This window comes from Pectinophora gossypiella, chromosome 18 (genome assembly GCF_024362695.1).
Source record: "Pectinophora gossypiella chromosome 18, ilPecGoss1.1, whole genome shotgun sequence".
NCBI lineage: Eukaryota > Metazoa > Arthropoda > Insecta > Lepidoptera > Gelechiidae > Pectinophora > Pectinophora gossypiella.
In genome coordinates, this window is record NC_065421.1 from 1,916,913 (window position 1) to 1,936,245 (window position 19,333).

General features: G+C 40.2%; 2 protein-coding genes across 3 annotated transcripts in view; one reads left to right on the forward strand and one right to left on the reverse strand.

The window, feature by feature from the left end:
* Positions 1-7,520, reverse strand: part of LOC126375235 (transcription termination factor 2) — a 37,796-nt gene extending 30,276 nt beyond the window's left edge. The window contains exons 1-5 of one of the 2 annotated variants that reach the window (XM_050022137.1): positions 7,268-7,520; positions 6,791-6,886; positions 5,455-5,538; positions 3,594-4,258; positions 3,023-3,415 (exon numbers count right to left, since the gene is read on the reverse strand). In XM_050022137.1, the coding sequence (XP_049878094.1) occupies positions 3,023-3,415; positions 3,594-4,258; positions 5,455-5,538; positions 6,791-6,886; positions 7,268-7,439 (1,410 nt within the window). In that variant the 5' untranslated portion in view covers positions 7,440-7,520. The remainder of the gene's footprint in view (positions 1-3,022; positions 3,416-3,593; positions 4,259-5,454; positions 5,539-6,790; positions 6,887-7,267) is intronic. The other variant, XM_050022138.1, reaches the window with a different exon arrangement.
* Positions 7,521-8,364: 844 nt separating this feature from the next.
* LOC126375289 (protein CLP1 homolog) lies at positions 8,365-18,665 on the forward strand. The gene is made up of 9 exons (XM_050022225.1): positions 8,365-8,598; positions 8,709-8,870; positions 10,009-10,228; positions 10,475-10,645; positions 11,971-12,059; positions 12,815-12,916; positions 13,879-14,010; positions 15,662-15,843; positions 16,691-18,665. The coding sequence occupies exons 1-9, from the start codon at positions 8,506-8,508 to the stop codon at positions 16,800-16,802; spliced, it is 1,263 nt and encodes a 420-aa protein (XP_049878182.1). The 5' UTR covers positions 8,365-8,505; the 3' UTR covers positions 16,803-18,665.
* Positions 18,666-19,333: the final 668 nt, after the last annotated feature.

Below are 19,333 nucleotides of genomic sequence, written 5' to 3' on the forward strand. Positions count from 1 at the left end.
AAGGTGGTAAAACCCAACAGGGTCCACATAATATCAGCGTCGTGGTTCACGCCGCGACTTGTGCTGAGTGAGGCCCTTTTATCTCAGGACGTCCACCACCACCTTATGGTCATTTCGACAAACATCCGTCTTGCTTTTTTGTAATTGTTTTAGTGGAAATTTGATAATGATGTTGTTGTCTTTTTTTTGTGTGTGGCGTCCTTTTATAATAAACTTTTTCTATTCTATTCTATTCTAAAATAATTTACATAACAATGTTGTGTTCGGCCTGCATGCAGGCGTACAAATATTAAAAAAAAAATAAAGAAATGGTACATTGAAAAGAAGATTATTGAAAATAATACTTATTACAGAAAAGAAGAAGAAGAGAAGTGTTTCAGGATCGAAGCAAATGGAATTCTATAATCTCTGCTTACCCCAGTGGGAAATAGGCGTGAGTTTATGTATGTATGTATACTTATTACAAAATTTAATCCTAACCCACGACGACGCACGACGTCTTTATAGGTAGATAACTTTCGCTGCGGCTATTGGTCGAAGCACTCGATATAAATCGCGGCGCGGTGGCCGCGAAGACCCAGCAGGAGCATTCCATGGTCACATAACCGACATTCGTACTCCTTTTTTAAATTTTACTACTCTGTAAAACTTTAACAGTAAGCCATAGAGAGTAATGAATGATATTTCCTTTTAGCCTAACCTAGCCTTCCTTTCCTTTCCTTTTCATACTTTACGCAACTGTTATTTGTCCTCGGAACCGACCTTATTTTTATAACGGGTTTAAAAGTTATTGTTTAATTATTTATGGATACACAATGATTATATCATAAGCTTCTAAATAAACATTTACAAAATAGTCAATAGAGCCAAAAGTATAGTTCAACATTGTTACCGATTTCCATGGAATGCTACAGCAGATCAAAATTTGAGGTCTTATTTTTTACCCGCAAGTAAAATTAATTGAATGAAATAGAGGTTTTGTTAAAGAAAACATATCAGAATTTGATTGTCAAAACGGTGCTTACGTGGTTTTCTAAAAGACGACGATATAGTGGCACGCAGTCATGAGCAATATCATATACCCACTTTAGAACCCTGTCGTACTATCATATTTGACATTTAATGAGACTTACGGTTTTATTTGTCAAAAAAGGTAATGTGACATGGTTTCAAAGTGTATGTACATATTAGTACTCGTGACCGTACGTAATATTAACAAAGTATTTACATGTTTTGCTAATATTGCATTGGCCCCGATTCCTGGAGACACCGTCTAATTTTATTTTAAGTTATATCTGTCATTTTCATATCCGTCGAAAAGGAAAGGGACGGATGATTCACAGCTCTTAATTTTAGGAAGAATGAGTAAATGAACGTGTCGGGTTATTGACTGATGTAAAATTTTTAGACGGTTGGTTTAGATTTGTGCTTAAAATTGACGTGTGTTCCATAAATTTTATGCTTGTCGATTACCCGTCCCTTTCCTTTTCGGCGGATAAGAAAATGACAGATATAACTTAAAATAAAATTAGATGGTATTTACAGGAATTAGCACCATTATCATGCTAATAAATAAGTTAGGTAAGCAGGTATATACCGTGTACCTATTAGTGACATCGTACCGAATACAGAGGGGGATGATTCAGACCATGATTCTGAGTTAATATCAAGTGGAATAGTGAGGTAACGACCTCCGTGGTCCAGTGGTTGAGCGTTAGGCTCACGATCCGGAGGTCTCGGGTTCGAATCCCGGTGCGGAAATAACACGAAAACTACTTTGTGATCCCTAGTTTGGTTAGGACATTACAAGCTTATCATCTGATTGTCCGAAAGTAGGATGATCCGTGCTTCGGAAGGGCGTTGGTCTCGGTTACTACGTAATGATGTAAGTAAGTAGTCGTTACATGAGTCATGTCAGGGGCTTTTGGCGGTTCAATAATAAATAGCCTTCACACCAGGGTTGATGAGGTTGGTAATCTACCTCACAACCCACACGATAGGGGAAGAAGACAGTGAGGTTTCGCGCGAATAAAGTCGTGGGTAATTTAGTGCTTTATCATACTTACATTAGGGCTTTTACTCGCTCGCGGCTTTAACCCGTCGGCTGACGGACTTTTACTTCCACGTGGCATTTTGTTATTTTTTTATATCATTTCATGCACATACAAATATAAAAACAAACTACAGACTAAAATCAAATAACTTAAATAAAAGAAACACTTCAACTTCAACTTTATGGTTGTATGGCAACCGGTCATCAAGACTTTCACATCTGCTTAGTAAAGTAAAAGTGACCGCGACTTTGAAATTAATGATTAACGGTTATGTTTTTGCACAACTACCCTCGTTTATATATTTTTTGTATTGCGTTTCTTTATACGCAAATGACAAGCTTGAGATACTTTCATCTAATATTTATTACATCTAATATGACATAAAATAAATAAGTAAAAAGAAATATATTTATTGGCGTGAATCATCCTTCAAAGTTTTCGTTATGATGTCACTAACACCCTGTATAACATAAACCAAAGAAAAAAAAATCTTATGCACCATACCTTTTATTCAGTGAATGAATATTTAAAATTAAAGTCACAACCGTTTGTTTAAATTATGGTTAATTGTTTTTTGTGTATTTAAAATATGTATTGTTATTTATTTTTTAAGACAGCTTTTTTAAAGATTATATTTAAAGCACATTCCTATAATTATAAATTATTTAATATTAATATTCTCACGCTGCGCTGTATGGTTGAGTGATGGACTTTTTTTGTTACGATATATATTTAAGATCTTTTGTACGGTCAAGAGCATTAATATGTATACACTTTGGTACCATGTCACATTAACTTTTTTGACAAATTGAACTGTAAGTCTCACTAAATGTCAAATATGTTAGTGCGACAGAGTCCTAAAGTGGGTACATTATATTGCTCATGACTGTACCACTCTAGAGCGAATACATTTTATTTCCTTTTTTCATTTCATTTCCAATCAAAAGTAAATATTGTCAAAAACTTACGTCATCCTCGTCGTCGCTGCTCAGCGCTATGATCTCCGGCTTGGTGTCAATAATCGTGACGTCATCATCTATCACCCTCTCATTCTCCTTAGATGACGTCACAGAATCCCTCACGTAACTGGTTGATATAAACGTCACATCATCATCATATGTTTTCATACTTTTTTTCGCTGCTATCAGATTCGACAGTACTTTGTTTTTTAAGTCATTTTGTTTATTTTTTTTCTCGTATGAATGGTCGAGGCGTGTGTCGTTGGTGATGTCGTGAAGAGGGCTCGTGAAGGGTGAGCAGGAGATAGTGGAGGAGTTTTTGTCCTTCTGCGGTGTCTGTAAGGCGGTTGATACGTCTCCCAGCGAGGTTGTGCTGTTTGCTGAACCGCTGTCGTGGGATTTCTGTTTGAAGTAAAAACATTATCAGAAATCAGAATCATTTATTCAATGCAATTGGGTAGTTTCCTAGGACAAAGATAAATTATGAAATCTGATTACTAAATAAATAAAAGACAGATCTAAAAGTGTTTTTGGCTAAAAGTCTAAAAGTGTCTTATTTAAAAAAAAGTTTGCCACTTACCTCATCTGACTGTATGAAGTCAGAATCGTCGCTGTCATCATCCCCTTTAGGTATAACACCCATGATACTCATTCTCGTCGCCCGCGACATCACCATTTGGTCTTCATCAGGCCCGTCATCATCATCAGTTTGATCCCCAGCGTCATCAGTTTCCACGTCGTCATCACTTTGTTCCTTTTCCTCTTCACTTTGGACCTTTGGGTCATTACTTTGCACGGCTACATCAGTAGTTTTAGTTTCTTTACTTTTATTGTCTTGCAAATCTCTGCTATGGTTTACTTCTTCCTCACTTTGGCTACTTTCGTCATCAGTATTATCTTTATCGTCATCACTTTGGCCTTCGTCACCACTGTCATCTTTTGCGTCATCACTTTTAGCTTTTTCGTCATCACTTGCGTCACTATCCTCGCTCTGATCCATAATGCTAACATTATGTAACTTCTTACATATATCGGTTTTGCCACCATCAATCTTCAAAGGTGTATCTTTGAGACATGTCATTTTTTTATGCTTATCGTGTTCTATGATTATAGAATTTTCGGTGTCTGAGTCTAATAGCATCATGCGCTTGTTTTTCTTCCGTCCAATAATGGAGGTGTCGGATTCTGAAGACTTCGGCCGCATCGGCGGTCGCCTTTTCGGAAGGATTTCTGGTGAGGCTTCCTCTGTAGCGAAATAAAAAACAACACATACATATAGCTGGTGAGAAGCCTGTATACACCTCAGCCTACCCCGTTGATACAAACGTGATTCTGTTATGGTCACATACATACATAAACTCACGCCCGTAATCCCTAATGGGGTGGGCAGAGCCACCAGTAATCAGAAAACTTGCAATAAAACCAATCATTACTCATATTAAACTTCGGCACATACATACTCATGCCTATTGCCTGTGCAGAGATTATGAAAATCTACCTATTTAATCCAACGCCAGATTAGCCTTCTAATGTGATCCAGCCGATTTCGGCTACGGCGACTGCTTCAATTCCAACGTTCATATGCTTATATGTATAGCCAATCTTCTTATTGCTAATCTTATTGGAAAAGATCCTCGCACATAGGGGGCATGTGAGCACACCATTTAAATATGTACGGCCTCAGTGGTTGAGCGTTGGGCTCACGATCCGGAGGCCCCGGGTTCGAATCCCGGTGGGGGCATGACACAAAAATCACTTTGTGATCCCTACTTTGGTTAGGACATTTCAGGCTGATCACCTGATTTTCCGAAAGTAAGATGATCCGTGCTTCGGAAGGCACGTTAAGCCGGTTACTACTTACTGCTGTAAGTATGTAGTCGTTACACGAGTCATATCAGGGGCCTTTGGCGGCTCAATAATAACCCTGACACCAGGGTTGATGAGGTTAGTATTCCACCTCACAACCCACACGATAAGAAATTGGTCGCCGCAGGTGGTCGGGCTTTCAATTCATCACGTTTGACGTCAAAGTGCGAGTGTAAATGCTACAGGCAACGCGCACTGGGGGCCCACAGAACATCTCATGTATTCATCATAAACATACATACATATCACGCCTATTTCCCACCGGGGTAAGCAGAGACTATAGAATTCACTTCTCTTGCTACCTCCACGTTCATCAATCGTTTCGTACACGCACGCCGGTTCAGAGTAGATCATACTAAACCATCATCATAAACATAAAAAAAGAATGCCTATATACCCACTGCTGGGCACAGGACTCCCCTCAGTCAACCAGGGGCTGCTGTGCGAGTTGCTGGAGGTGTTTGGGGTATTAATTATGGAACAACGGCTTAACGTGCCTTCCGAAGCGCGAAATTATCACACTTTTCAATTATATTTTTTTGTCTCATGCTTAACAAAATGTCAATGAACCTTACCTTCCTCAGAGGAGCTCAGCACAACATTATTGGCTGACACCTCCAACTGTGAAGATCTTCTGATGCTATTACTCCTGCTTGTGTCTTGGTATGAAATGGATGAGGTGAAATGTGAGTTGCTTTTTAGTATACATTAATAACATGGTTATTGGGGAGAGTTAGAAATCAGAATCATTTATTCAACATAATTATCATAGATGAACTTGTTGAAGGTTAATTTAACATTTCGTTTCAGTTCAGTTACCAGGAACAGGCCACTATGCTAGAGGGGGTTCAATTGGGTAGTTTCTTAGGTGGGGACCTGTGGACGGTGGTCGGGGGACCGCCGTCCACAACATAGGTCCCGTGCTGTAGAGGGCTCCCCAAGTGTTCCGGGCAGCCCTCGGCGGAGGGGGAGGCGCTTGACGCGCTCCCATGGGCGCTGGGCCCCAAAGGGCATCCGCCGGCGGGGACGCGGTTGTGTGCAATTGCGTTCCCGTATCCCCGCCACAGAGCGGCAAGGAGGAACACCGTTGGGTTTTAGTGGGTATACCGGGTGGCGACACCCGGGGAGTCCCACATAACCACGTCCTCCCTCCCCCCCGGGCGGCGTGGTATGCGTACTGCATTTCCCAAAGTTAAAAAAAAGGGGTAGTTTCTTAGGTCAAAAATAAATTATGGAATTCAAGGCAGACCTAAAGCTGACAAAAACATTTTCTTTTTCTATTTAATTTATTTATGAATTTTAATAATGAAAAACGTAATAAATAATAAGTCCAACAGGACGTGTTTTTCTATGATGTCACACTGTGCTTTTTCATACAGATTCCATAGTAATTTTGTGTTTTGAGTTTTGACATTTAGCAAAAAGTAACTGATTTGACTAGTCGGAAACTACCCTATTCCTGGTTGGATCAATTTAGGAAAAGAGAAGCCTAAGATTTGTGTTGATTTTGTGGAGTATCTTTGCCCATTAATTGAATTGTGCACAGCAATGGAACATGTTTAGGGGGAGTATGTGGGTCAAAATATAATGCAAACATACATACATGAACTCACGCCTATTTCCCACTGGGCTAAGCAGAGACTATGGAATTACATTTGCTTTGATCCTAACACACTTCTCTTGCTGGCTCCACATACATCAATTGTTTCATACATGCACGCCGGTTCAGAGTACTGACCCTTTTCTAATGCCATCTCCAATTAAATAAAAAGTTCAAAAAAACAATCTAAAATATTAGCCTAATAGTATACAGTTTTATGCATATAATGAGTTAGAAAGATGAAATCTGTTAGTATTAGCTGACTTGCAAGCTGAGAATGATGATGTGATGACCAGGCAGATAAATCTCACCATCATCACTGCTGGAAATAACTTGTGGTCGAGCCCTGCTACTTTTCTTGACTGTAAATTTTGGTACACCTGGTACGTCTTCTTCTTCACTGCCATCTAAAAATATCAAACTTATTTTAAACAACAAATGCAATGTTATATAAATTGGCCATTAAACGAGTTGGGAAACTGGCAGGTATACATAATAAAAACGTAGCGTAGTATTCGTCCCACTGCTGAGGACAGGACTCCGGTCAATCAACCACAGGGGTTATGGAGCAATCTCCACCAACAAGATTCTAGATGTCATTCTCGATTGTCCAACTTACAGTAGTGGGCGACACTTTGTATCTTCACGATAGTGTAATAAGCTTTTAGACAACTTTAAAATGCCGAAAGCTAACTATCTTTACGTAAACCGTGGCCATAAATCGCACATGCTCCGACGGACTTTGCCGCTAGAATTTTGAATGAAAACTACAAAACACACTCTCTTACCATCAGAGCCCGACTCCGCGGACTCCGCCACGAAAACAGTCTGGTTCTTTACTGCTGGTGTTCTTCTAGGAGTGAAAGACTGATCAGCCACTAAGCTATTGTCAATAAATTCACTGTCCGAGTCACTCCCTAGACCAGTCTTGTCCCGATACTCGAAAAATGAACTCTCCATTTTATATACTCTCGTATAAATTAATAAATTCAAATTATTACAAAATAAAACGCGTATTATAGGGAATTCAAAACAAAACAGTTTTGATTTTTTTTTTTTTTGTTTTAGTTTTCCCCGAAGGGTAAGGCAAAGGGAACTATGCCCATACAGCCATGTCTTACGTATTTTTTTTCTTGATGATTGATGAAATGATGAAAGGTGATGATGATGAAACCTAAGCCCCCACCCTCGGAGTAGACTCCTACTCCGAACCCCAAACGAATTAACTCAAAAGTCCGCATAAACTTTTGAGTTATGAAGCGGCTTCCTGACACGAAGCGAAAATAGGCAGATACACTTTGTTTATTGAATACTCCAATATAATAACACTCGCGAATGTCTTCCGACTAACTTAATGCGATCATTAACCACAAAACACCACTTCGTATTAATTATTTAGATTATTCAATGAAGAAAGCAACTGTCCCGTTCCCGTCTCCCGCCAAAAAGCCAAAACAGTTTTGAAAACGATTGTCGTTGTGATCGTTTTGTTTCTGCATGTTGAAGATAGACCGATATAAATGACCGATGATGAAGTACGTAAATATGAATTATCAAAATAAAAATAAAAACCATATGACGAATTGGCACAATTTAATCTTATCTATATTTATATGATAAAATAAATGTGGTTTTTTACTTTAAAGAACTATAAATGCCTTTGTATAAACTTTTAAATACCAACAATAAAACGCCATGCAAGTGATGCACTTTTTTTTACTTTTTTTTGCGGTAAGCGTCAGGTCAGAAAAGCAAATAAAAATTTTGTTTTTGTGTTTTTGTTTATATTGCTCTCTATCTATATATCAAACTTACTTTCTTTTTCTTAAAAAAAAAGAACAATTGACAATGACGTTTGGAGATATTTTTAATCTGTGCTGTGGATCTTGTTGTTTGCCTGTGTACGCACGCATAAATAAAATTAAACATATTTTACGATATAAATTCCAATTAAAACTTTGCTGGCTCACTTATATAGGCTGCTACAATTGAATTTCAAAATATATTACAATCTTAGTGACTAAACATGACAGAAGTACAGTTACAAGAGTTCAAACTCGACCCAGATTCTGAATTACGTTTTGAAGTCGAATCTAAAAATGAAAAAGTGGTTCTAGAGGTATGTAACCTTGTACATTTTCAAGAAATAACCTTCATCTAACTGCTAGAGCCATGATTATGAATTTATTACTGATTTCATATGGTTACACGGTACCTTTTGTTTGATAGGTTAAGAGTGGGTATGCGGAGTTATTTGGCACAGAACTGGTTAAAGGCAAGCCTTATGAGTTCCATACGGGCGCTAAAGTAGCGGTGTTCACATGGCACGGATGTACAGTGGAGCTGCGAGGCAAGACAGAAGTCAGCTATGTGGCCAAGGAGACTCCTATGGTAAGTCCTACTCTGCCTACCTCTTTGGGATACAGGCGTATATGTTACGTTTTAATTTTAAACAGTTTTCATCCTTTTACTATAATAAAACAAAATAAAAATCGTCTTTATTCACCAATTTTTTTTTATAACCAAATGTTTTTATATAATAAGAACCAGATGCTTCTTAAAATCCAAATCCTATTGTTTAACTATTGTGTCTGGAAATCCGGTTTTTACAAGGCTAATTATATGTGGTTAATTATATATAGGCCTACTCCTTATTATTGTGCCACTCCTGTTTTATACTTTATGTATAAATACAAAAATAGCCTTTACGAGTATTCACCAATATTATTACATAGTTTTACGTTATTACTTCATTATATGTCGGGCTGTCCTAGGACATAGGCCTCCTCCTTATTGCGCCACACCTGCCTTTCAGGTTTATACTATGTAGTGAAGATTTAACATGGCAGTTTATCAATAAAATGTTATATTATATTGTGTAAGAAATAACATTATTATCATATAACACAACATTGTGAAATAAATACTTTAGGTCTATGTGGGAAAACTGTCTGGGTCGAAAAGACCGTCTAGTGGCAACAACTTCTTGTATATCTTGTGTAAAAGGTTATACTGCCATCTCTGATTTCTAGACTTATAAATAATGTAAACTGTTGTAATGTAAAATTATGAAGCTGCTGGTTTTCTGAATAAATAAAAAAAAAGATAACAAATCTGCTCACAGTAAAAAAAAACAAGAAAATTTGATGACTGACTAAATAATATGAAATATTTTCTATACTCAAAAGTTGCCTGGAAGAGATTGCTACTTAGCAACAAGGCCGCCTATTGTACTCTTTCTATTTCTTTTTTTATTTTGTATTTTCCTCTTTGTGTAATAAAGTATTTGTTATGTTATGACTAACTGACTGACAGTCTTAGGCAGACAGTCTTTAGACATATAATCGTGGCTGATTTTGCAAACTGACGTATCTGCAATATTCTCTTAAATAATTTGTGTCTTATTGACAATAACAATAGCAAAAGGTGCAAATTCGATTCGCCAACTATTTTGAGATACGACAGTTAGCGACATCAGCGAGAATATTTTGACGCAAGCACTTTACGAATATCCTTCTCATCATTCCAGGTGGTATACTTGAATGTCCATGCGGCGTTGGAACAACAGAGAGTGGCAGCAGAGCAGGAGAACACTCGGGGCCCAGTGGCTATGGTCGTAGGTCCCGGAGACGTGGGCAAGTCCACGTTGACAAGGCTCCTCCTGAATTACGCAGTCAGGATGGGAAGACGACCAATATATGTTGACCTTGACGTTGGTCAGGGAGGGATTAGTGTTCCTGGGACTATTGGTGAGTTGCAAACAGAAAAAAAAAACCGCCTTGGTCGGCGTGCGTGTATGAAACGATTGATGAATGTGAAGGAAGTAAGAAAAGTATGTCAAGCTCTGCTTACCCCGGTGGGATATAGGCGAGTTTATGTATGTATGTGTAATTAAAATAAAAAGAAATACTGTTTGGTGGGATGTTAAGTCAAAGTTTAATGTAAACCGCTTTGCAGTAGTAAAAAAGTAAATAAACAATATCCTCATTCCCCAGGCGCCCTCCTTGTGGAGCGACCAGCGTCAATCGAGGAGGGTTTCAGCCAGCAGGCTCCGCTGGTGTACCACTTCGGGCACAGCTCCCCCGAACACAACCTGGAGCTGTACAACACCATCGTCTCACGCCTCGCGGAGGTCATCGCCGAGAGATGCGAGAATAATAAAAAAGGTAACCGAACACTTTCCTATGCCTCTATCCTTTTCTGACACTCAGAACTGTCATTTGCTAGAGTGAGACAAAGTCAAACTCTAACTCAAAACTCCAAAATATCTCATTTGGTAACATATTTTTTGTCGAACGTCTCTTCCGCCTAAAACTACTGCAGTTTCTTACAACCTGTATACTTGAGGAAAAGTAGCGCCAAGAAAAACCTTGGCACAGGGCCCTAGACGTTCTTAAAACAAAAAAATATTGATTACAATTTCAGTAATTTGGCTGCCTGACAGAGGGCAGCAGTAACTATCAGTACTATTCAGAGGCGGAGGACAGGAGTTCTAGTATAGCTTTGAAATAGACTACTTGGTTTGAGAATGCCAACCTCAGTAGGAAGCTATTGATTTCAGCTCTCAGGCTTCGTTCCGGACACATCCCAACAAATAAGTTTTATCATTTAATGGGTATTAAACCTTCACCTCTGTGCCATGTCTGTCATATGGTCGATGACCTTTACCACGTTTTGTTGGAATGTGCCCGGAATATAGACGTCAGAAGAAAGGTTTTTCGTTCTCAAGGTGTGATTTCTCTTGGCAACGGAGAAGTCAATTGCTGGTTGGCAGAGCCACTATCAAATAAGGCTTTTAGTTTATAATATCTGGTTGAGCAATCCCTTGTCTAAGGGATAGGTACACGAAAGCACCTATGAGGCTGGCATGATCACACAGGGTGTTCAAAGCCTCGTTAAAAATAAGAATAAAAAAAAAAAAAAAAAAAAATAGACTACTCTGTGCGCCATCCCACTCGCGTCAGACGGAGTACTGTGGGGCGGAAGGCAAGAGGGAAACTACTGCCCTAGTTTTCTCTAAAAAGTAGCATGGAGAATGCTACACCGACAAGAGCGTGGCTCTTAAATTAGTGATGATGGCTGTCTAATATTGGTTCCCAGGCAGATTGAGTTGCCGATTGATTGATTTTCGACTGTTATTTCTGACTTCTTTAGGGAAAAATAGGACACTGGTTTCTCTCTTGGAATTCATGTTTGGATCATAAATAATTGTATTTTACATGATTGGTGCCCAGTTAGTGGCAACAGGCTCGCCCCCTTTTACATGGGACTTAAACATAGCTGGCGAGGGGTGGATGTACGTACAGTCATGAACAATATCATGTATCCACTTTAGAACCCTGTCGCAGTATCGTGTTTGACATTTAATGAGACTTATGGTTTAATTTGTCAAAAATATTAATGTGACATGGTTTCAAAGTGTATACTTATTAGTACTCGTGACCGTATTACACTTCCGCCTACCACTTCAGCATTATTATTTTGTTTCCAGCGTCAACGTCTGGCGTGATCATCAACACGTGCGGGTGGGTGAAGGGTGCGGGGTACAAGGTGCTCACACACGCAGCGCAGGCGTTCGAGGTCTGTATTACCATCTTACCTTTGTAAGCCTAAGCATAGAATAAGGAATAATACTATGTATAGAACGGCAACTCTCCGCTCCCCACCAGCGTCTGAGCTGGGTTTACCCCGGACCAGGGGGGTTAAAACGGCCACATCGAAGCAATCCATCTAAGAAAGCAACGTTTTGCGCATATAAAAGTAAGTGCGCAATGCAAACAAATGTCAAATAGCAATATTGCTTACTTAGATGAATTGCTTCGATGTGGCCATTATAACCCAAGTTCGCGCCTAACTGGGCACTCTGAGGCCTCAAACTGGATGACAGCGGGGGCGGCGCGGGGAGCGGCGCGGCGGCCGCTGTTCCGTTCTCGATGCCAGCGGCCAGATCGCGCGGTGTTGCGGCGGTATAGGTTTGTGTCTCAAATGATCGCGATGTCGAAACGGCGACATCGATTGTAGTTCTTTTGTTTCGTACGATTTATTATGGGCAAAAGAAGATCTGAATCCCTATAATGAACAAAGGAAACAAAGAGGCGAGTTTCATACGCAGAGACACCGCTCGACTAGAGCGCACCGCTCGTACCCCGCCCCCCGCGCCGCTGCCATCGAGAACACTTCAATATAAATCTTAGCATTTGAACGCGCCGCTCCCCGCACCGCCGCCGCCGCCGCGCCGCTGCCGCTGGCATCCAGTTTGAGGCCTGAAGGCCACCACAGTAGGGTTTACGGGCGTGAGTTTATGTATGGAATTGTTTTTTTTATTTGTTTCGTAGGTGGACGTGATCCTAGTTCTAGACAACGAGAGGCTGTACAACGAGTTGAAGAGGGACATGCCGAAGTTCGTCAAAGTTGTATACCTGCCTAAAAGTGGAGGGGTGAGTTGTAGTTTTTTTTTACTTTTTTCTTTACCGGTTGCAGAGGCGAAGATGAGAGTCATGAGTCGAAATAATATAAATATAAAAGTTTACGCACGCGTCGAATTGAGAACCTCATAATTTTTTGTAGTTAGAAAAGCGCGCTGGAGTTTGCTCTTTAGGTTAGTTTGGTTGATATTGATAAGTGCGACCTCAGTGGTCCAGTGGTTGAGCGTTGCGCTCACAATCCGGAGGTCCCGTGTTCGATTCCCGTTGGGGACATATCACAAAAAATACATTGTGCTCCTTAGTTTGGTTAGGACATTACTGGCCGATCACCAGATTGTCCGAAAGTAAGATGATCCGTGCTTCGGAAGGCACGTTATGCCGTTGCTCCCGGTTACTTACTGATGTAAATAAGTAGTCGTTACCATGAGTCATGTCAGGGGCCTTTGGCGGGTCAATAGTAACCCTGACACCAGCGGTCATGAGGTTGGTACTCCACCTCACAACCCTCACGATAGAAGAAGATAAGTAGCGTTAAAAATAATAAAGATAAAGAGATAAAGATTTTTATTGTGCATAAATTTAGGTACAGTTATAGATAATAGTTGCAGTTATAGTTGCAAATTACGTCTCACTAAATTTTGCCTTTGCAGGCATATACACATTTTACACAGGCAATGATATTTCATTTCACACCATATTTCATTATAACATAAGAGAAAGAAATCAATAATAATAATAATAATAACAATAAAAAATCAAAAAATTATTAAAGAATATATACAATGAATAAGTAGGTCTATGAAATAACTATTTAGGTTTCATTCAAAAATTCTTTGACGTCATAAAAACATTTCTGTGCAAGCCATGTCTTAAGAGCAGTTCTAAATTTGTTCATGTTCATAGTTGTAAATGACTCCGGGAGTTTATTGTACAACCGTATACACATGATGAACGATAATTAAATATGTTCCCAGGTGGTGGAGCGGTCGCCGTCGCAGCGGGCGGAGGCGCGCGACGCCCGCATCCGCGAGTACTTCTACGGCAAGCGGACGCCCTACTACCCGCATTCTTTTGACGTCAAGTTCACTGACCTCAAGATATACAAGGTAAGCAAATCTAAATCACTTATTCAGCGTAATTGGGTATTTGACTAGCTCAAAGATAAATTATAAAATCTTGTCGTTTCGATGGCATTCAGATTTTTTTCAGCCAAGTATTTGCCACTCGGACAGCATTTTCGGTGGCATTCATCAGCTCCTCTCGCGTACAGGTATCAGGGCACGCGGGGCAAGATGTTAGATGGGCCATAGTCTGTGGCGTAACACTACACACGCAGCTCAGGTCCGATCTGTTGAGAAAACGCCACCTGGACAGGTTGTCTTTACTTCGGCCAACCTGTGTGCGGAGTCTATTTAAAGAGCTTAAAACCCGGTGGAAGGTTCTCCGAGAGGGGGACAAATGGAGTAGGCAGCGTCGCTGCATCTGGCTTAATTATAAAATGCTAATCTATACAGCCACCCGCCAACAACAGCCTCCGTGGTCTAGCGGTAAGAGCGTTAGGCTAACGATCTGGAGGTCCGGGTTCGATTCCCGATGGGGACATTGTCGAAATCACTTTGTGAGACTGTCCTTTGTTTGGTAAGGAATTTTCAGGCTTGAATCACCTGATTGTCCGAAAAAGTAAGTTGATTCCGTGCTTCGGAGGGCACGTTAAGCCGTTGGTCCCGGCTATTAGCCGTAAAAACACCTTCACCAACCCGCATTGGAGCAGCGTGGTGGAGTATGCTCCATACCCTCTCCGGTTGATTGAGAGGAGGCCTGTGCCCAGCAGTGGGACGTATATAGGCTATTTATGTGTTATGTGTAATCTATAAATAAAATACAGTCTAACATGACCAATAAATGAATCTCCTTTTACTTTTCCACTTATTCTCGATTGTTATTTATGATTTAAGTAACAATGAGTACGACATTTGACCGCTTTTATTGATGACGTCACAGGACATTATTTCCATACAAACTCCAAACAAAACTTTCATTTTGACGTTTCGTAAAAAGTGTCTCATTTGACTTGGTTGTTAAGTAGCCTAAGATAAACTTGTTGAAGGTCGCCCAGTTGGTAGAACGCTCTCACTTTGACGTCGCACGTTCGAATCCAGCACAGGCCTAAATGAAATGATTGAGGAATTTGTTTTCGAATTCATATTGTTGTTCGTTATTTTTATTTTTATTTATTTATTTATTTATTTTGAGGAAGACTTACGGCCATATACATTTTCTAACATAATAACCAGACAATAACTAAAGGCTAATTACAAGTCTCCACCTAATAGTGGCTAAGTTATTTACCCTTTTACAATTATAAAAATCAAGAATTAAGTAAGTAGGTAGGTTAAAGCAGGTTAAGTAAGGTAGATACAAACATTTGACGTTCTCAAACTAGGTCTGATAAGTCACTTGTGTCTCAAAGAAAGCTTTCGCAATTTTTTGTCGCATCATGGATACTTAGAACAAAACAAGTCTAGATCGTACTCAGGTGGTAAGCTGTTAAAACTGTCAATAGATCGTATCAAGTAGGTATTATGCCTATAGTTAGTTCTCGCAAAAGGTGCCCATAAAATAGGACGTTGCCTCAAACTACGAATATTTGCGCGTAAATGCAATTTAGACAAAAGTTCCGGACAATCAATAGAACCATTGGCTATGTTCATTAGAAGTGCTATGTTGTTGGTATTGTATGGTGCTGGTGTGTCGCAGGTGGGCGCGCCGTCGCTGCCGGACTCGTGCATGCCGCTGGGCATGCGCGCGGAGGACGCGCTCACCAAGCTGGTGGGCGTGTGGCCGGGCGCGGCGCTGCAGCACCGCCTGCTGGCCGTGTCCTTCGCCGCCGCGCCCGACGACGACGTGCTGCACTCCAACCTCGCCGGCATCGTGGTCGTGTCAGTACCCCTACGCTCATGACCAATATAATGTACCCACTTTAGGACTCTGTCGCACTAACATATTTGACGTTTAGCGAGACTTACAGTTCAATTTGTCAAAAAAGTTAATGTGACATGGTACCAAAGTGTATACTGACCGTACATCACTCATAAACAGCTTTACACGTCCCACTGCTGGGCACAGGTCTCCCCTCAATCAACCGGAGGGGGTATGGAGCATACTCCACCACGTTGCTCCACTACAGGTTGATGGAGGTGTTTTTTTACGGCTAATAGCCGGGACCAACAGCTTAACGTGCCCTCCGAATCACGGAATCATCTTACTTTTCAGACAATCAGGTGATTCAAGCCTGAAAGTCCTTACCAAACAAAGGACAGTCTCACAAAGTGATTTCGACAATGTCGGGAATCGAACCCGGACCTCCGGATCGTGAGCCTAACGCTCTAACCACTAGATCACGGAAGCTGTTCCACCTTTACATTATACATTTATAACTAATACACTTCGATCATACAGTTGATGGTTTCATACCTCCAGTGCTGAGGCTGAGAGTAAAAAAAAATGTCTTCTATCGTGTCGGTTATGAGGTGGATGACCAACCTCATCAACCCTGGTGTCAGGGTTATTATTGAGCCGCCAAATTCAAATATATCTCTATTCAATAGGTAATATAGTTAAACTTTGAATCGTCAATTTTTACATAACGAACGTCTCATCCGCCTAAAACTACTGCAGCTTCTCACAACCTGTAGGTATAGCCGGGGAAAAGAAGCTGCAAGAAAAACCTCGGCACAGGGCCCTAGACGTTCTTTAAAAAATATATAAATAAAATCCCACCCGCAGCACGGCAGTGGACGTGGACCGGCAGACCCTGACGATCCTGTCCCCGCAGCCGCGGCCGCTGCCCAACACGGTGCTGCTGCTGTCGGAGCTGCAGTACATGGACAACCACTAGCGGTCGCTAGCCCCGAAGTACGGGGTCTTTCCAACTCACTCCCGTTACCAGGCGCATTGGTGATGCATCAATACGAAATATTAACTAGTGAACACGGGTTGCGTTGTCGCGCGCGGCGCGGTAACTACGCGTGGCAATGTAACTTTAGTTCGAATATCAGTAGTTCGATGAAATGTGAGTTGTTCGATGAATCCTTCGGCCAACCGTTCGTCGGTAAAAGAGGGGTTCGATACAAAGTTGACTCGGAAGAATGATCATTCGTTAAAAAGGGTTTCGAAAAATATTTCAGTCGAATAAGCATTCATCGAACTACTGACATTCGAACTAAAGTTACAGACCCACTACACGCGACTATACCATTATGTAACGTAGCAGAGTCCGAAACCTACGTCCGACAGTCGCTTCTCCGTCGAACAGAATGAAAGGTTCTGTCGGTGAACCGTTCGACGGAGAAGCGACTGTCGGACATAGGCTTCAGACTCAACGTAGCATGATTAGAATGAGAGTAGTATATCGCCTAGTGCGAAAGAGGCGTATCTCCCTTCTCTTTCGCATTAAAAGTATACAGTTTTGTGCGAAAGGACTAGAGATATGTTACTCTTATTATGCTACGTTAATTATGGTGTAATAGACTGCAGGTATAATATGTATGGCGAAATCGTCGCCCGCGCACCCGATGTTTACACGCGTAATGTAAGCGCAAGGGTAAAAGATTTACACAATGCGTATAACAGTAACTTAAAAGCGTATTTCGTATTTTTGAAGCACCTGTCGTTGATTTGTTTGTCTTCTAACCTGAAGACAAAGTGTAAGTGTGATTGTAAAGTAACCTTGAAAGTAAACGAAGAGACTTATTTGCAAAACGATTTAAGTGTAGTGATAGTATTATAATTTTGCCTTATAGTAAAAACCATGGTATAAGAAAACCAGGTATGCTCAAAAGTGACAGCTAACATCTCCCGCCCCGTGTTGCCATTTCGAAAAAATAAATTACCCACAACCAATATTTTTATATTTATTTTGCAAGGAAATTTTGAACTTTTGGTAAAAGATTTACTTACAGTTTTAATGGGTTTTTATACATGTGATAATGATAGTAGTAGTAATAAAATACATTAGTCAGTGGCCCCGATTCCTGCAAACACCGCCTAATTTTATTTTAAGTTATATCCGTCATTTTCATACCCGTCGAAAAGGAAAGGGACGGATGATTCACAGCTCTTAATTTTAGGAAGAATGAGTAAATGAATGTGTCGGGTTATTGACTGATGTAAAATTTTTAGACGGTTGGTTTAGATTTGTGCTTAAAATTGACGTGTGTTCCATAAATTTTATGCTTGTCAATTACCCGTCCCTTTCCTTTTCGGCGGATAAGAAAATGACAGATATAACTTAAAATAAAATTAGATGGTATTTACAGGAATTAGCACCAGTAATTCACTTAATTTTCAATAATAAAATTTACGTCCTTGGAATGTTGGAGATACCAATTGAATGGTAACATTTACGTCATCAAGGGCTAGCAATGGCGGCTTGTCAGAGGATTGAGCATTGAGCATACCTGGTCTTCTTATAACGTGAATAAGGCGACGTTTTACATCTTGTTAAGCCTTGCGGCGGAGCGCTGAGCGCTTCACTCTTTAACGAATAATGCGAATAATTATAATAATCGGGACCGTCTTGGTAAGTTAGCAAGAAATATAGTCGACGGTCCCAGCATGACATTGTAAATGTTCTCAAAGACTTTAGTTTTATAAAAGTGACTATGAGTGACTCGATTTCAATGAAATCTGCTGTAAATAAACGAATAATTGTAATTTAAACATAAAAGTATTTTGAAATAAACTTTTGTGATATTACTGATTTTCTGTACGTATTATTTTACACAAACACACACACATAAACAGCCTATATGCTTTCCTCTACTGGGCACAGGCCTCCCCTCAATCAACCGGAGGGGGTATGGAGCATACTCCACCACGTTGCTCCAATGCGGGTTGGTGGAGGTTATTTTACCACATATCATCATCATCAGCCGTATGACGCCCACTGCTGGGCATACTATATCCTATTTAACGCAGCATGATTGTAATGACAGCAGAAGAGAGAATAATACATCGTCTAGCTCGAAAGAGACGGAAGATACTCTTATGTTTCTTACCAAACTAAACAGCTTATTACAGGCTCTGCCTAGTTTGGGAACCTCTGTTCATTTTGTAATAACTATTGTACCCTACCCAAACATATGCCTTCTCTTTTATATATTATTTCTGATAATAAAACATTTTTGATTTGACATTTTATAATAATAATAATAATAATCATTTATTTCGGACTCATCCACATTGATTACATCCATATTTGTTAGTAAAATTGCAAGCTTACAAAACTAGTGTTAGTAACATACAAATATATTAAAAATGGCAAGTCCGGCAAGTAAGTCTTTATGAAAAAGATGAGAGGCATGTCACTTGAATCGTAGCTACGTTAAATAGGGTATAGTTTTTCGTCTGCGTGGATTTACAATGTAA